Here is a 13,985-nt window from a genome sequence, read left to right as displayed (position 1 = left end):
CCAGGATCTTTCACTCTGGTTTTCTGATACATTTTGTACTCATAAACTACCAAATTATTTTCAATTCAAATAATTGCCCATAGGCCAATCCCGGTTCTTTCGAGGATACCGTTTTTGTCTATAAAAACAAAAAGATACGCGAACAACAGCGTACCTTTGGTAGTTCCTTCAGAGCTAGAAGCATTTTGCCAAAATCTACTGTTTTCTAGAGAATAAGATACTCTAGATAAACTTTGAATCTCAAGTCAAAATTCAAAACACACTTTTTTAACCGATTTTAAACACACTCTTATTCCCTATTATTATTATTATTATTATTATTATTATTATTATTATGGAATGACAAAGAAAGTAATACAATGCATGATTGGCGATGGCGGACAGACGTACTGGTCTTCGGTCTTCTTCTAAGAATCTTAAGATTTATTTTACGTTTTACTTTCATCCTCCGCTCCAAATTGGAAGGACATAATTGTCAACACTACTAATAGTCGCAACTGGGAGTCTTTTTCGGGATTTAAATGCTTTTAAACCACGAAACTACGGGAAAATTCCACCAGAGCGTTAGCAGATGACACAATGTCGAGGAAACCAAAGGTAAAATGGACGGAACAAATGAACAGGGGCGTTCTAGAGTGTAAACGACATGCATAGGCTTTGTCTACATCTGATAATGCACCGTGTAATATCAATGGCAGGCAGAAAGGTTATATCGAGATTATGAAGGAACTATTGGACGAGAAAGGATATGAACATCTTGGTTTTAAAGGGCAAAATCTGCGAGATCAAGCTTCACGGCTGGAAAAGAATCAGGAGGGTTTAATCGATATTAGCGTAAATGTTTCGATAGTGGCTGGCATGAACGAGTCTGCTTTGGACACAACTCAGTCCGCGTCTAATATTGCGAATAATATGATTTCTTGCGGTGGGCTTCATGACAATTGAAATCAAAACAGTGGTGATCAGCGAAGCCAAAATCATAATCAGTCGATACTAGATTTACATACATCTGCAGCACAACTCCCACAGGGGCCGACAGAGAAGCGTGATCATTGAACTTTTGAAAATGCGTCGGGCAGTATGCCAGGGACTTGCCGGAATACAAAGCCATGAACACACCATCTTCATTTATTTGGGGCTGACATAGTGATGGAAGAACAATAATAGTCGTCACGTCAACCATTGACAATGCTTATAACGAGACCACAAAATGGCGGAAGAACACTTTTCTTGTCCCCTATGGGAAAACAGGAAAAGATTTCATTGATAAATTAACACAGCACATAAACGATTGGAACAATGGGTCAGAAATGCAACACATTGTTCTTAAAGCAGCTATTGTCCTCCTCGCAGTTGGGCTCCAAAAAAACCGAGCCAGAAATCTAAGGCAAAAGAGCACCAAGAGTGTTTGGCTAAAGGACTGGCATTGTCGTGAGAGGGCGAAATCCATGTCTTAGTGCGTGAAGGGTGGATGATCCAAGGGCGTCTCATCAATTCCCTTAGAGCTGATCCACCTAATAAAGCAAAAGCCTTTGCAGACCTCGTCATGACAGGTCAAATCAATTCAGCCTTGCGATACCTCAGCGATGACGACGGCGGAGGTATGCTGCCCTTAAGTGACGACGTCATGAGACAACTTAGGGAAAAACACCCTGTGGCACAGGAAGCCCACCTAGGTTCACTACTCTTTGGACCAATCGAAGACGTTCCAGATACAATGTACTACCAGATCAACGGGGAGATGGTTCACGATGCTGCTTTAAGGACTAAAGGCTCCGGAGGATTTTCAGATGTAGACGCCAATGGCTTTAGGAGAATGCTTGCGTGCAAATCTTTCAAGAAATCTGGGTCAGACCTGTGCAAAGCTGTAGCTAGAATGACCAGACGGCTGTGCACGGAATACATTGACCCTCTTAGTATCGAGGCAATATTAGTCAATCGTCTGATCCCACTTGACAAGGGAGAGGGCGCAGTCCGTCCGATTGAGATTGCTGAAGTTATACGGAGGATAATCGGAAAGTGCGTGATGAGAGTAACAAAACCCGATGTCGTCGACGCAAGCGGCTCGCTGCAGGTGTGCGCAGGCCATAAAAGTGGGAGTGAGGCTGCCATTCATGCAATGCACAATATCTTCACGCCGATGAAACGGACGCTGTTCTTCTTGTTGACGCCTCTAATGCCTTTAATGCCCTGAACAGAGCTGCTGCGCTGCACAATACCAGACTGCTGTGTCCAACCACAGCAACTCATGCGATTAACACCAACAGACAGCCTGCGAGACTCTTTATTATAGGCGACCAAGGACTTAAATCAGTAGAGGACACCACACAGGGAGACCCTCTCGCTATGAGCATGTACGCCATAAGTCTCCAGCCACTGATAACGCGTCTACACGTCACAAGCGCAGCTAAACAGTGTTGGTTTGCTGACGACGCAACGGGAAGTGGTTTGCTGAAAGATTGTCGAAAATGGTGGGACGAGCTACCAGAGAGTGGTCCGGCGTTAGGGTACTTCCCTAATACAAAAAAGTGCTGGTTGATCACTAAACGGCGACACAGCGATTAAGATCACAACTGAGGGCCACAAGCATCTAGGTGCAGCTCTTGGGTCGAAGTCATATCTTGAAGAATACGTCGGCGAGAAGGTAGAAGACTGGGTAAACCAGGTCACCAAACTTGCAGAGTACGCCATATCACAACCTCAGGCGAGCTATGCAGCGTTCACATTTGGGCTACGGCAGAGATGGACGTATTTCTTGAGGACACTGTCCAATATTGCAGACTTGTTAGAGCCCTTAGTGCGCGCGATAACCGAAGCCCTCATACCAGGTATTACGGACCGCGCAATAACCGAAGCCGAGCGCGAACTCCTTGCGCTTCCTGTGCGCATGGGAGGGCTTGGGCTTATAGATCCAGCCAGGGCCTCAATCAAAGAATATGAGTTTTCAGTCAGTGTCACAGGTCCCCTAGTGAGGCAAATTGTGGAACAAGTGCATCAGATGCCGGATGCGTCGGAAATATGAACACTGCAACTAAGCGTGCATAAGGAGAAGGATGAGTGCAAATCATGGATGACAGGTTAGAACAGGTGAAGACCTCTCTGCCGACAAGAACCAAACGAGCGGTTGAGCTAGCCCAGAGAAGGGAGCATCGAACTGGTTGACAGCAATTCCCATCAAAGACCTGAACTTCAACCTAAATAAGAGAGAATTCAGGGATGCGATCAAGTTAAGATATAAATGGGAAATCACCGACACACCGAACGTCTGTGGGTGCGGGGACCAGATCAACGTTGATCGTGCAATGGTATGCCGGCGGGGCGGATTCATAATACAGCGCCATAATAAGCTTCGCGACTTGGAAGCAGAGATGTTGAGCGTGGTGTGTAATGATGTGGAAATAGAGCCGGTCCTTCAGGAAATCACTGGAGAGACTTTGAACAGAGGCGCCAACAGAGCTCCGGATGCGCGTTTAGATATTAGCACTATCGGCTACTGGGAGAGACAAAGGACTGCATTCTTCGATGTCAGGGTTTGTCACGATAATGCAGTTTCTTACAGAGATCTAAGTCCCAAGGAAATCTACAGGCAACACTAGAATAAAAAAAAGCGCCAATATGCAAGCAGAGTGATGGAGGTGGAGCAAGGCACCTTCACGCTACTTGTCTTTACTACCACAGGTGGAATGGCCGAGGAATTTAAGAGATACCACAACAAACTTGCTGAACTACTCGCCGTTAACAAGGGAGAGGACTACGCCAGCACCAGTATCCTTTGCTATCCTTTGCCTTAGGGTTTCCAGAGGAAGAAGAAGAAGAAATGTACCCCTTCAGGACACAGACATTAGATTTGAGAATGTCACCGCTAGAATTTCTTAGATTTTTTTCTTTTCTTAATTTTCGTAATTTTAGTTGTTGTTCTTTCCAGTGACCGAATATTATCCGCATATAGTTTTAAAAAGAGTTGTTTTTCCTTAAGGACCTTAGTTTTACTTCGAAATATTGTTTAGTCAGAGTATGATCATATGATTTTTTATTACAAATAAGGATAGTATTGTAACTTTATGACCTTTTGTTTTTCGTTAAAAAATATACTTGAAAGTAGTCTCTTTTTTAATCGAAATTTATTGTTAATAGGTTTTAATAGTTCTTTTTTCTACTTTTAACTTGTAAATAGCAATTTGCTTGAGATATGTTAATAAAGAGATTATTATAAAATTTAAAAATACAATGCCCTCGAAATCTGTAATTATCGTTTTTGAATTCTATCATCCTTTTGTTTTTAATTTGAAAAATATTAAAGAAATGCTTTTGTAATTGTATCGCTTTTGCTCTGTAAGTATTGATGAGTTGTAAATAATTATTATTTCACACATACTTCCATTACCTTATAAAGATCCCGGTACTTTGAACAAATATCAAATTGAACAATAAGTGGATATTGTTTTTCGAGATGTAAGGCTAGCATCAAACAAATATCTTTTTCAGAGTAGCTTAAATTCCCGTCAGCAAGTTTAGTTCAATATGCTGCTCTTTCTCTCATTTTGAGACGTAAAGAATGGGAACTCAATAGACTCAAAGCCATGATATATACTGGTAATTCTCCCTCCCCTCCCTCCCCATTCCCATTTTTGGCGAATAAGACTTGCACAATAACTTATGATCACAAGTGACGAACAAAAGCATTTTGAACAATTTCGTACCAAAGTTTTTTGTCACCAGCAAGACATCTTGTCCAAAAATGATATAAAGTGATAATTCAGTGAGACGAATACGCCTGAAAACGAATGTCGTCTAGCTATAGAAATGTTCATTTAAGAAATGTCTGGTTATTGTAATGCCCCTTTAGGCTGCGGATTTGTTAATTTTGGGTTTTGTTGAATTGTTTTAGACAAACCGTTCCTTTAACCATGTCTCCTCGCATAAGTCTCTGCTCGCGCGACATTCACGCCACCAACGTCAATACGTACTTCAATGGCAATCGGGCCATTCAGATGCATTCACCCAAAGGTTCCCTTTCATATTCTAATAGAACGTGATTTTCATAAAAATTTTAGCACCAAAATCTGGCTGGAGAAATATTTAAATTATAGCCTGTCTTGGTTATGAAATTATTTTTTACCTAAGACGTTTCTCTGTTACACAGAGAAAGCTTAAAGTTATTGCAACTCTTTCTAGTTTGGTACGCGAGTCTTTCAAAAAACTGAAAACTTCCTTTCATCTTAATGTGTCTTTATCAATGTCCCGTGTTTCCCTAATAGCTTATAAGACACTATATTCACCTGCGTCTTCCCCTCCGCCTGTATCTTTTAGCTCGTTCCTTTCATTGACGGATCTCCTCCTTAGTTCCACCAATTTCTGGTTATTCTTGTCAATCTTCCATCCGTCAAGATTTTAACACGCCGGTTGCAAAAATTATCAAAAGCTTATAAATCCTTTCAACTGGAGGAAAGTTCTCATGGAACTTGTGTGTTAATTCTTTGCCTGTTTTTCTTTTCTGTTTCTTCCTTTATTTTGTTCATGGTAAATTTAAGAGCAACGCCAAAATTGAAATTATCATGAAAAAACTAAAGAATTTACTTTTTTAAATGAGATTTGAACAAAAAGGTACGCACACAAAAGCAAGAATGACGGACTATCGTAAAGTGTGAACAGGACAAATCTTTTCTATGGAAGCATCTGTAGTCAAGGATACTGTTAATCCCTTTTCACACCACGTGATGGCTTCCTCAAACTGATTCAGCTGAAAGCATGCATTTGCTCCTAATAAAAGAGAATAATGTAAGCTCGGCATCATTTTTCCTTATTTGATAAAGCAATAACTGAGATATGAGACATCCGCACTAGGAATCTCATTATCCAAATTGGCAAGGTTATGTTGCAAGTTAACCTATTCCCATCCCGAAAATTCATACGCAGAAACAGTTTTAAATAAGTCAGTGAAGTAACACACTAAGTTTTCACAAAAATGGACTTCCATTGTGATTCTTACGCGGACGCTCTCTTAAACTTTTAATGTGCAACGGCGGGAAACGGAGGAAAAAGGCGATGGCCTTATCGCTGATAAAATTGGGAATTGTGGAAGTTGAGGTCAAATCATTTGTATTGATCCTTTTAATATGTCCTTTTATATGACATGGACTGTACTTAATCTGCATAGAAAACTAGAAAACGTATTTTTTAAACAGATCTACCATTTAGCTGTGTAGTTCAGTTGAAGTACGTCACTGTAAAATTATCTCCATCCTAATAATATATCCATTTTTATTAACTCGCACCTGTTAAGATCGCTTTCACGCGAGACGGCTGTAAGGAGGTGGCAGCTTTTGCATCACTCAAGGAATCAGTATAGTTCCCTGTGAAAGAATAAAGCATAAGGAGAAAGCTGGCATATAAATGCGGGTTCGATAAATATAAAATAAAATAAAAAAATAAATAAATAAATAAATAAGTAAATAACTTTTATTTACCCTCGGCAGTGTTTATAGCACAAGTGCTAGTGGGGCCGAGCATTAAACTTCACAAAGGTATCATTTAAATTGAAAATAACATGGTCAAAAATCCCAACTGGCAGGAGGCAGACCAGCTGGCTATTTACAAGCGCGGCCGAGGAGTTGAACTCGGGACTACCGAGAAACAACTCCAGCTAGCGGTCAAAGCGGGACTTGAACCCGGGAAACCCTTTGATATTTTGATAAGCCAATTTAAGTTAAGAACAAGTTCTCACCCAAATAAAAATATCCCTGCGCCCTGTTGCTGTATAGTTTGGCTTTCAGTTCCTCATTCTTACAGTTTACTTTAATTCCTTCCGTGTAGAAGTAGATGGCGTTGTTGAAATCATTCTGTCTGTAACTGTCATTACCCTCATTTTTGTAAACCTCTGCTATTGCTAAAATGAAGCAATTAAAAAGATAATGTATTAGTAGATAGGCTGCAGCGCATGCCAATGACCAATTTTGACTCAAAACTTGTAACTAAAAATCTCAGGCCCTTGACATTACATGCTTATGCATAAAATGAACTCAATAATGATAGTAAAAAATCTGTTATTTAAACTGCAAAAATGGATAAGTGGAAATTAAAAACAAAAACAAGCTAATAAACATTAGAAGAGCTGAACGATACGTTTCATTGAGTTTCTTTCAGTGCGTCTGTGTAAAACGAACGGCCTAGCTTTAAACTGCAATTGTTGAAGTTTTATTAAATTGACCCTTGGATAAATTCTTGCACGCGCTTTTAATTCACAAAACTCGGTAAACAGGGACGAGTCGCTCCAGCCTTCCTCGATGTTCATGATCCAAGATGGCGGCATTAGCACGCCGCATGTATAGTACGCCACACTAGTCGGAGGGAGGGGGGGTGGTGGATATCCAAATTTTGGTGTTTTATCTGTTGATGTCTTCTTGTAAAAGTATCAAACTTTTCTTCTCACCTCTTAAAGTGTCATCATCAAAATCCAACGTCTCCTCACTAGCTGGTGCGACGTCATTTTCACTTGCAGCTTTGATTTGACTCTGCGCCATAAATGCTGGGAGTTCGGGCTAAAAGTCCTACGAATCAAATAATTTTTATGTTGATTTTATGCATCAGTTGTTGTTATTCCTTCAAAACCTTTAAGCGCTTTGGAGAAAGGCAGGAGAACGAAAAGATATCTTTCCCCTAAACTCTTTGAGTTTTACAAAGCTGGCTAATTCCGTGATGGCGTGTGCGCGATAAGTGCTTTGCTCGGGTGTTTTGCTCTTTGCGTCCTTTTTTCAAGTAGAGAGTTTTAGATCCGAGTTTACGGAGAACTTCTAACCGCGGTTTGCGGTTACCCGTTTGCGGTTCGACGTTCAAACTTAATTTGATTTAATTCTTCTTGCAAATTTACGGCCGCCATTTTGAATCAGCAGTCATGAATGGCACTTGTTTTCAAGATCCAATAGGATTTATCAAATTTAGCGTTTCGCCCGAATTTGTGCCTCTGTTAATGGATAAAGACTTGCTCCACAAGATTTTTGTACCGTTACGTGAGGTAAAACAAGAGTTATACGCTTATATGCTTCCAGGTAAATGACATACGTGAAAATATACCTAGCCACGTTGAAAACGCACGTCGAAAACCTCAAATGTGACGTGAAAGACTGGTAACGGCAAGCCACATTTTTTTCACTCTAAGGCAATTTATTCTATCCTAAATACTAATTGATCAACTGCCAAAAATTCTTTTCTGGGTTCCTGAGGCTAACAGAAAACAAGCTTGAAGGGGTTTGTCTAAAGAACTTGCAATCAAATTTCGATCTTACAATTTTTATTGTAGGCCGAGACTTCCGAAATTCTGAATCGACTCGGAACGTTTACAGGAATATCTAATTACAGCCTTAAAGAGGAAACTCTAAATAAAGTTAATTTCACAAGATCATTTTAGACTGGTCTGAGAGGGTGTATAGCCCCAGAATTATTGTCAATCAATTTTTTTCTGAAAAAAAAAGCATTCAATTCCAATTTTGTAGTCTTAAAGGAAACTCATATTAATTATGGAAGATGATGATAGTGTCAATTGTCAGGTTTTGTTGCAGAAAACCAATTTCGTTATTCACGAGCTGCAGTTTTTCGTCAGTGTATCATCATCATCATCATTTGGTCCTTTTCTCTTTAAGGGAAATGGGGCCTTGCGTTCTTTCTCTCCAAGTGTCACGGTTTCTGGCACAGTTACTTGCTTCCGTCCATCCATTGAACCCAAGTTCTCCTCTTTCCTTCTCAACTGTTCTTCTCCATGTCTCTCTGGGTCTACCTCTCCTACGTTTTCCTTCTGGTGTCCAGGTTAGAGCTATTCTTGGGTTCTCATTTGCCTTCATCCTTAGTATATGCCCGATCATTTTTCAGCGTCTTCTACTTGGGCTGTTTTTCCCACGCTGTACATTGTCCTAACATTCCAATTTCCTATGCGGAGCATCTTTTTGGGGTTAGCAAATGACTTGATCAGAGTACAGGCTTCCTTTCGAATTGGGCGTGTACCCGTCATGCCACCGTCGCCCCATTTGATGTATTCATCTTCTGGAGTTTGGCAAGTCGTCGTACTACTCCCGAGATAACACTCATTGATTCGAGAATTTAAGGTTTCCGTAATCTGTTACTTTTTACAAGAAGGGGTGATTGGCCCCAAGCTCAACCTACTACCGGTAGGAACGGTGGGTTATTCTCTGTCTGGGCTCTACCTCTTGACCAATCCGGCAAGGTCGTCAGTGTATAGTCAGCAATTATTTTCTTAAACAAAACGTGATTATTTTTGACAGATGAAAAGAGAAAAACAAAAACCAAGGAAAACGAAACTTCATTGTTGACGTATAAATTTCGCTACACAAGCAATATCAAATGGAAACAAGAGCGTTCGAATAAAACTTCGACATAAATAAGCCTCCTGTAATTTTGCTGTCGTCATATTTATCTGGATTTGAATTCCACGCCATACGATCCCAACCCACTTCTCCGTTCTCCTTCGCTAATGTTGAGTCCCAATTTTTTTCTTGAAATGCGTCATATGCAAATTAACATTGGATAGGGGCAAAATGTAAATTGTTTTCCAGGAATGAATCTCACTTTCGGACGATCAAAACATGAATACTAGTCTGCTGAATAAACAACAGGGAAACGTAATGACTGCGGCAATTACAGCATCTAAAAATAATCCTACATGTTGTTATTTTGGATGAGATGAGTAAAGTGCTGGGGCTAACACTGAACGATCTTCCACTCCTTGTTAAAATCTGGCGCTAACGCGCGATGCAGAAAACAGGAAAGATGGCGACTGAGAGCTTTTCACGGTTGACGTCATGTATTATTGAAAAAAATATCAAATGTATATTTAATGGCGACGGGACGTGGCAAAGGGTTCTATACTTTATACATTTTTGTTATCAAAATGTGTGTCACCCCAGGAAAGGGATGACACACATTTTTTTACGTCACATAGCGTTCAATCACTTTCATCTCAATTTTCATTCTGGGAATTATGCAAGAACAGATTCAAAAAGGAAAATCCCTCTACACGTCTCTAGCCTGGCTCCATAAGAGGAGAACAAAGCATTTAAAAGAGTGTAATAAGTTAATAATTTGTGAGTCATGAGTCAATGAGTGAAATTTTGAAATACGGTATAAGATATAACGAGGTAAGCTTGATATTTTATCAGGTGGAAGTACGTGTTTGCAAGGTCTTGCAACTTATTGATCTTCACTGTAGAGCGGTACAAATGCCTGCCACTTAAGGCTGGTTTCCATATGATCGCGGATCGCTTATTGCAGATCGCAATAAGGTCTGCGATCGTCTGCGACCGTCTGCGATCGTCTGCGGTCATATGGAAACATACTTCTGCGATCGTCTGCGATCCTGCGATCACGATCGCAGAAGATAAGGCTGGTTTCCATATGATCGCGGATCGCAGATCGCAGATCGCAATGAGGTCTGCGATCGTCTGCGATCATATGGAAACATACTTCTGCGATCGTCTGCGATCCTGAGATCACGATCGCAGACGATCGCAGGAGATAGAGCATGGTTCTATCTTCTGCGATCGTCTGCGATCGTGATCGCAGACCTTATTGCGATCTGCGATCTGCGATTAGCGATCATATGGAAACCAGCCTTTAGCGTGATTGCTCAGCAGATACAGGCTTAACCAGCCAAGGAACAACATACTTGGCAAATTAAATATTAATTAATATTATTGAACCTTGAAACAAACTGAAATCAAACTAAGGTTGATACGTAGGGAAACGCAATTATTTTACCGAAGGTGTCGTAAGTTATACGTGGAAAAAAAAAGAAAAACTAAAAGCCGGGCATTCCGTCAAAATTTTGATGGCATTTACATGCATCTGCACCACTTATATCAAAAAGAAGAAAAAAACCATTGCGTGAATTTCGGCTTAATTTTCGCAAAAAAATTATAATGTAAGTAAACGTCATGCCATTTATAGTAAACAATTAACGCTCATTTCAAAACTGAATTGAACCCAGTTCGTAATAGTCTTGTTTTAAAACACATTGTTATTATGGATTGACAAAAGTCGGACATATCATTGAAATAACATCTTTAATAAACTGTAAGACGAATAAATTTCACTTTCGGACGATCCAAAATCCATTGGCAAGAAGAAAGTAGACTAGCAAGTCTGACGGACAAGAGACAAAAAACAGTGACTATGACCATTACAGCTTTAAAATTGATATTCCTATAAGCTGTTATTCTATGTAAATTCAATAAATTTAAGGGACTGAGACTGACCGATCTTTCACTCCTTGTTGGACATCTGGCGATGACGCGTGATGTCGAAAAAAGGAACATGGCGACAGAAAGCATTCTGCGATCAGTGACGTGTTATTTAAAAAAAAGTTGGTTTAAATAATGGCTGACAGGGGACGATAGTTTCTGAATTTTTGTTTTCAAAAAGAGTGTCTTCCCTACAAAAGTAGCATTGTATTGTCACAGGTGGCTTTACCAGGCAACAGTGAGGAATAAAGGTTGCAACAAGGGTTCAAGCAAATAGGTCAACTTGAAACAATATCAGACTCACGTGTTTACTATTTTTAACATTTCAATTTCTACTCATCAATTAACAATCAGTGACTCATTTGACGCATATGTGTCTTAGCCATATTTGAGCCATATAAGCTGGTAGGATGAAAATTCAGTACTTTTTTTGCTATACGCCGTACAAGATCCTTGTAACAATATACTGAGTTTGTGAAGCAGATACTAAACTATGACCATTATCAATGATAAAAGTTTAGGACAGCCCATTCGAGGACGTTCGCTTGCTATTTAAAGTGTGCAATGAAAAGTGAAATTTGTATGCATTTCTTTCCTGTATACCTACGCACAATGACTTTGCGTGAGCGCTACCGAGCTATATAGGTGCTAAACCAAGAATAAAAGGCGTGGCATGATGAAGATACGAATGTCAATCCTTTGTAAACTGTTTGTTTAATTGCTTCACTTTTTGTACTCATTAACTTTTTTTGGCCGAAAAATCACGAATACACGGAGTGTTAAGCCTAAGAGATCAAGACTTGTTAAAAATTACCAAATTTTATTTCATTTAAGAGCGAATGTTAGTAAAAACCAGACAACATCAAATACTTGTGGCAACGGTCAAAAAATCGATTTCGCTCATACTTTCAAGTTTAATACCCTATCATGTTAGAAGAACCCCTGTGCAGTTTGTTTTGAAAAATATTTATTTCGTTGGGGAGAAATTGACATTTCTGCAGAGAGGGTAAATATGCTAATTTGATAGCTTAAAATTATGCAAGTTTGTCGATCTCTAGAAAATCGAATAAGCTGTATTTAATCTTTTTGATTTTAGTATCTTCAGGTATGATATCTCTTTGTATCTCAGGGAGATGTTCAGGCTTTTACAATAAACTCTTAATTTCTGGTAGATTTTTCAAAAAGACGGGGTTTTCATGAGTCAAAAAGTACCGTATAAACAATCGAAAGTTTCACCCGGACCGATACAACAGATTGACTTGAATTTTACTGTGGTTTATGCTAAAACATAGGGCTTGAAGTTTATCAAAAGAAATCCCTTGGTAAATGAGTTTTTATGGCGCTGTTGACACTCACAGTTGGCTAAAAACTGCAATTTTTCTCGCAATCACTTTTACATAATTAGCATCGATTTAATACGAGCATAATTTTTTGCTTACAACTCCCAAGGCGAAATCTTTCCCATTTGGAGTTTCTTATTCCAGTTTCAAAACAACTGGTCAGAAGATTGTAACAATTTTTTCAATTAAGGTTAGTTTTATTTTTATTGTATTGTATTGAATTGTATTGTATTGTATTTGTGCCATAATAATTGCGAGACAAAATGTCCTAAATGGTCATCACTTCCGGTTTCCCGCTTTCATAAAATTCGTCCTCGAGTATCTATTAAAATCTCTTGATATAAGTTAGCACGAAGAATTACAATATTCTTAAGGAGGTTGGCCGGGCAAAATAGCATAAGACTGCTTGTTTATAAGAATGTTTATAGCAGGGTGAATCAGACTAAGTGACTGATTGAAATGGACAAGGTCTGAATTTGCATATTCTTTTCTACCGTTCTACTTTTAAAATATCGACGTAATTATTTCCAATAGAAGTTTGTCAAAATACAAAAATACGATTTTATCATCTTTCATGTACAAAATATTACATAACATAATATATATTCCGTTTCTAATGTTTATGGGCATTCACGTGATCGTTAATTAATGGTGAGAAAAACTTTGTTTACAAGTAGTGTAGTGTAAATCATGGAGGCGTATTGTTCTTTTAAAATTCTTGCCAATGGACTCTAGGCGATCTGTGGTCATGGCAAGAAAAGCTCAAGCGAAATCATTCCGTTAGTCTCTTGTACTAAAAGTATTGATACTCATTTATCCGCCCATAAGTTCTCCGGTCCTGTAGATGAACTCGACCTTATCTTGTGTCGAGTTGGAAAGTTTTCAAAGCCAGTCAAATGTAGTACCATGACAATTTGCCCAAACCATCGATCGAAGCTTGGTGTGGGCTGGAGTAGGGGTGGAAACACTAGATGCAGAGTTCCCGAAGCAATGTCAGGACATGGCAAAGGCGGGAAAAAGATGGCCAAAAGCTGAGAAGGGGCTTGATAAGGACGATTCATTACAGATATTTGAGACAACTGGAGTTTTTGTTGCCGTAGGTTCCGGTAAGTATTCATATTCTTCTTGAATCCTCTTCCCAGTTGTACAAAGGGTGGATAACGTTATCCAGCCGACAAATCCTTATCCAGTGGATGGAATCTAAACAAAAATAATAGAGCGGATAATTTTATCCCGCGCTCGCTGGATAGTGCTAACTATCCAGCAAGTGATAAAAATCTGCGAGTCAGCGAGCCATGCGAGCCAATTAAGGTGTGAGCCGTGCGAGCCATGCGAGCCATGCGAGTGTTAAGAATTTTTATTTGTTGTATTTACATTCACATAAGAACAAGAACAAGAG

The 13,985-nt window shown here is 39.5% G+C and overlaps 1 protein-coding gene and 1 pseudogene across 1 annotated transcript in view; one reads left to right on the top strand and one right to left on the bottom strand.

Annotated features, from left to right (window-relative positions):
* Positions 1 to 602: 602 nt before the first annotated feature.
* LOC146484208 (uncharacterized) lies at positions 603 to 3,876 on the top strand (annotated as a pseudogene).
* Positions 3,877 to 5,250: 1,374 nt separating this feature from the next.
* Positions 5,251 to 13,985, bottom strand: part of LOC146484207 (hsp70/Hsp90 co-chaperone CNS1 homolog) — a 12,727-nt gene continuing 3,992 nt past the window's right edge. Inside the window, exons 3-6 of the mRNA XM_085104966.1 lie at positions 6,725 to 6,886; positions 6,276 to 6,353; positions 5,693 to 5,760; positions 5,251 to 5,373 (exon numbers count right to left, since the gene is read on the bottom strand). Coding sequence (XP_084961092.1) covers positions 5,260 to 5,373; positions 5,693 to 5,760; positions 6,276 to 6,353; positions 6,725 to 6,886 — 422 coding nt within the window. The 3' untranslated portion in view covers positions 5,251 to 5,259. The remainder of the gene's footprint in view (positions 5,374 to 5,692; positions 5,761 to 6,275; positions 6,354 to 6,724; positions 6,887 to 13,985) is intronic.

The sequence above is a fragment of the Pavona decussata genome, unplaced genomic scaffold, assembly GCF_977016875.1.
Source record: "Pavona decussata unplaced genomic scaffold, jaPavDecu1.1 SCAFFOLD_36, whole genome shotgun sequence".
In the NCBI taxonomy this organism is placed as follows: Eukaryota; Metazoa; Cnidaria; class Anthozoa; order Scleractinia; family Agariciidae; genus Pavona; species Pavona decussata.
This window is presented reverse-complemented; position numbering and strand designations above follow the sequence as displayed.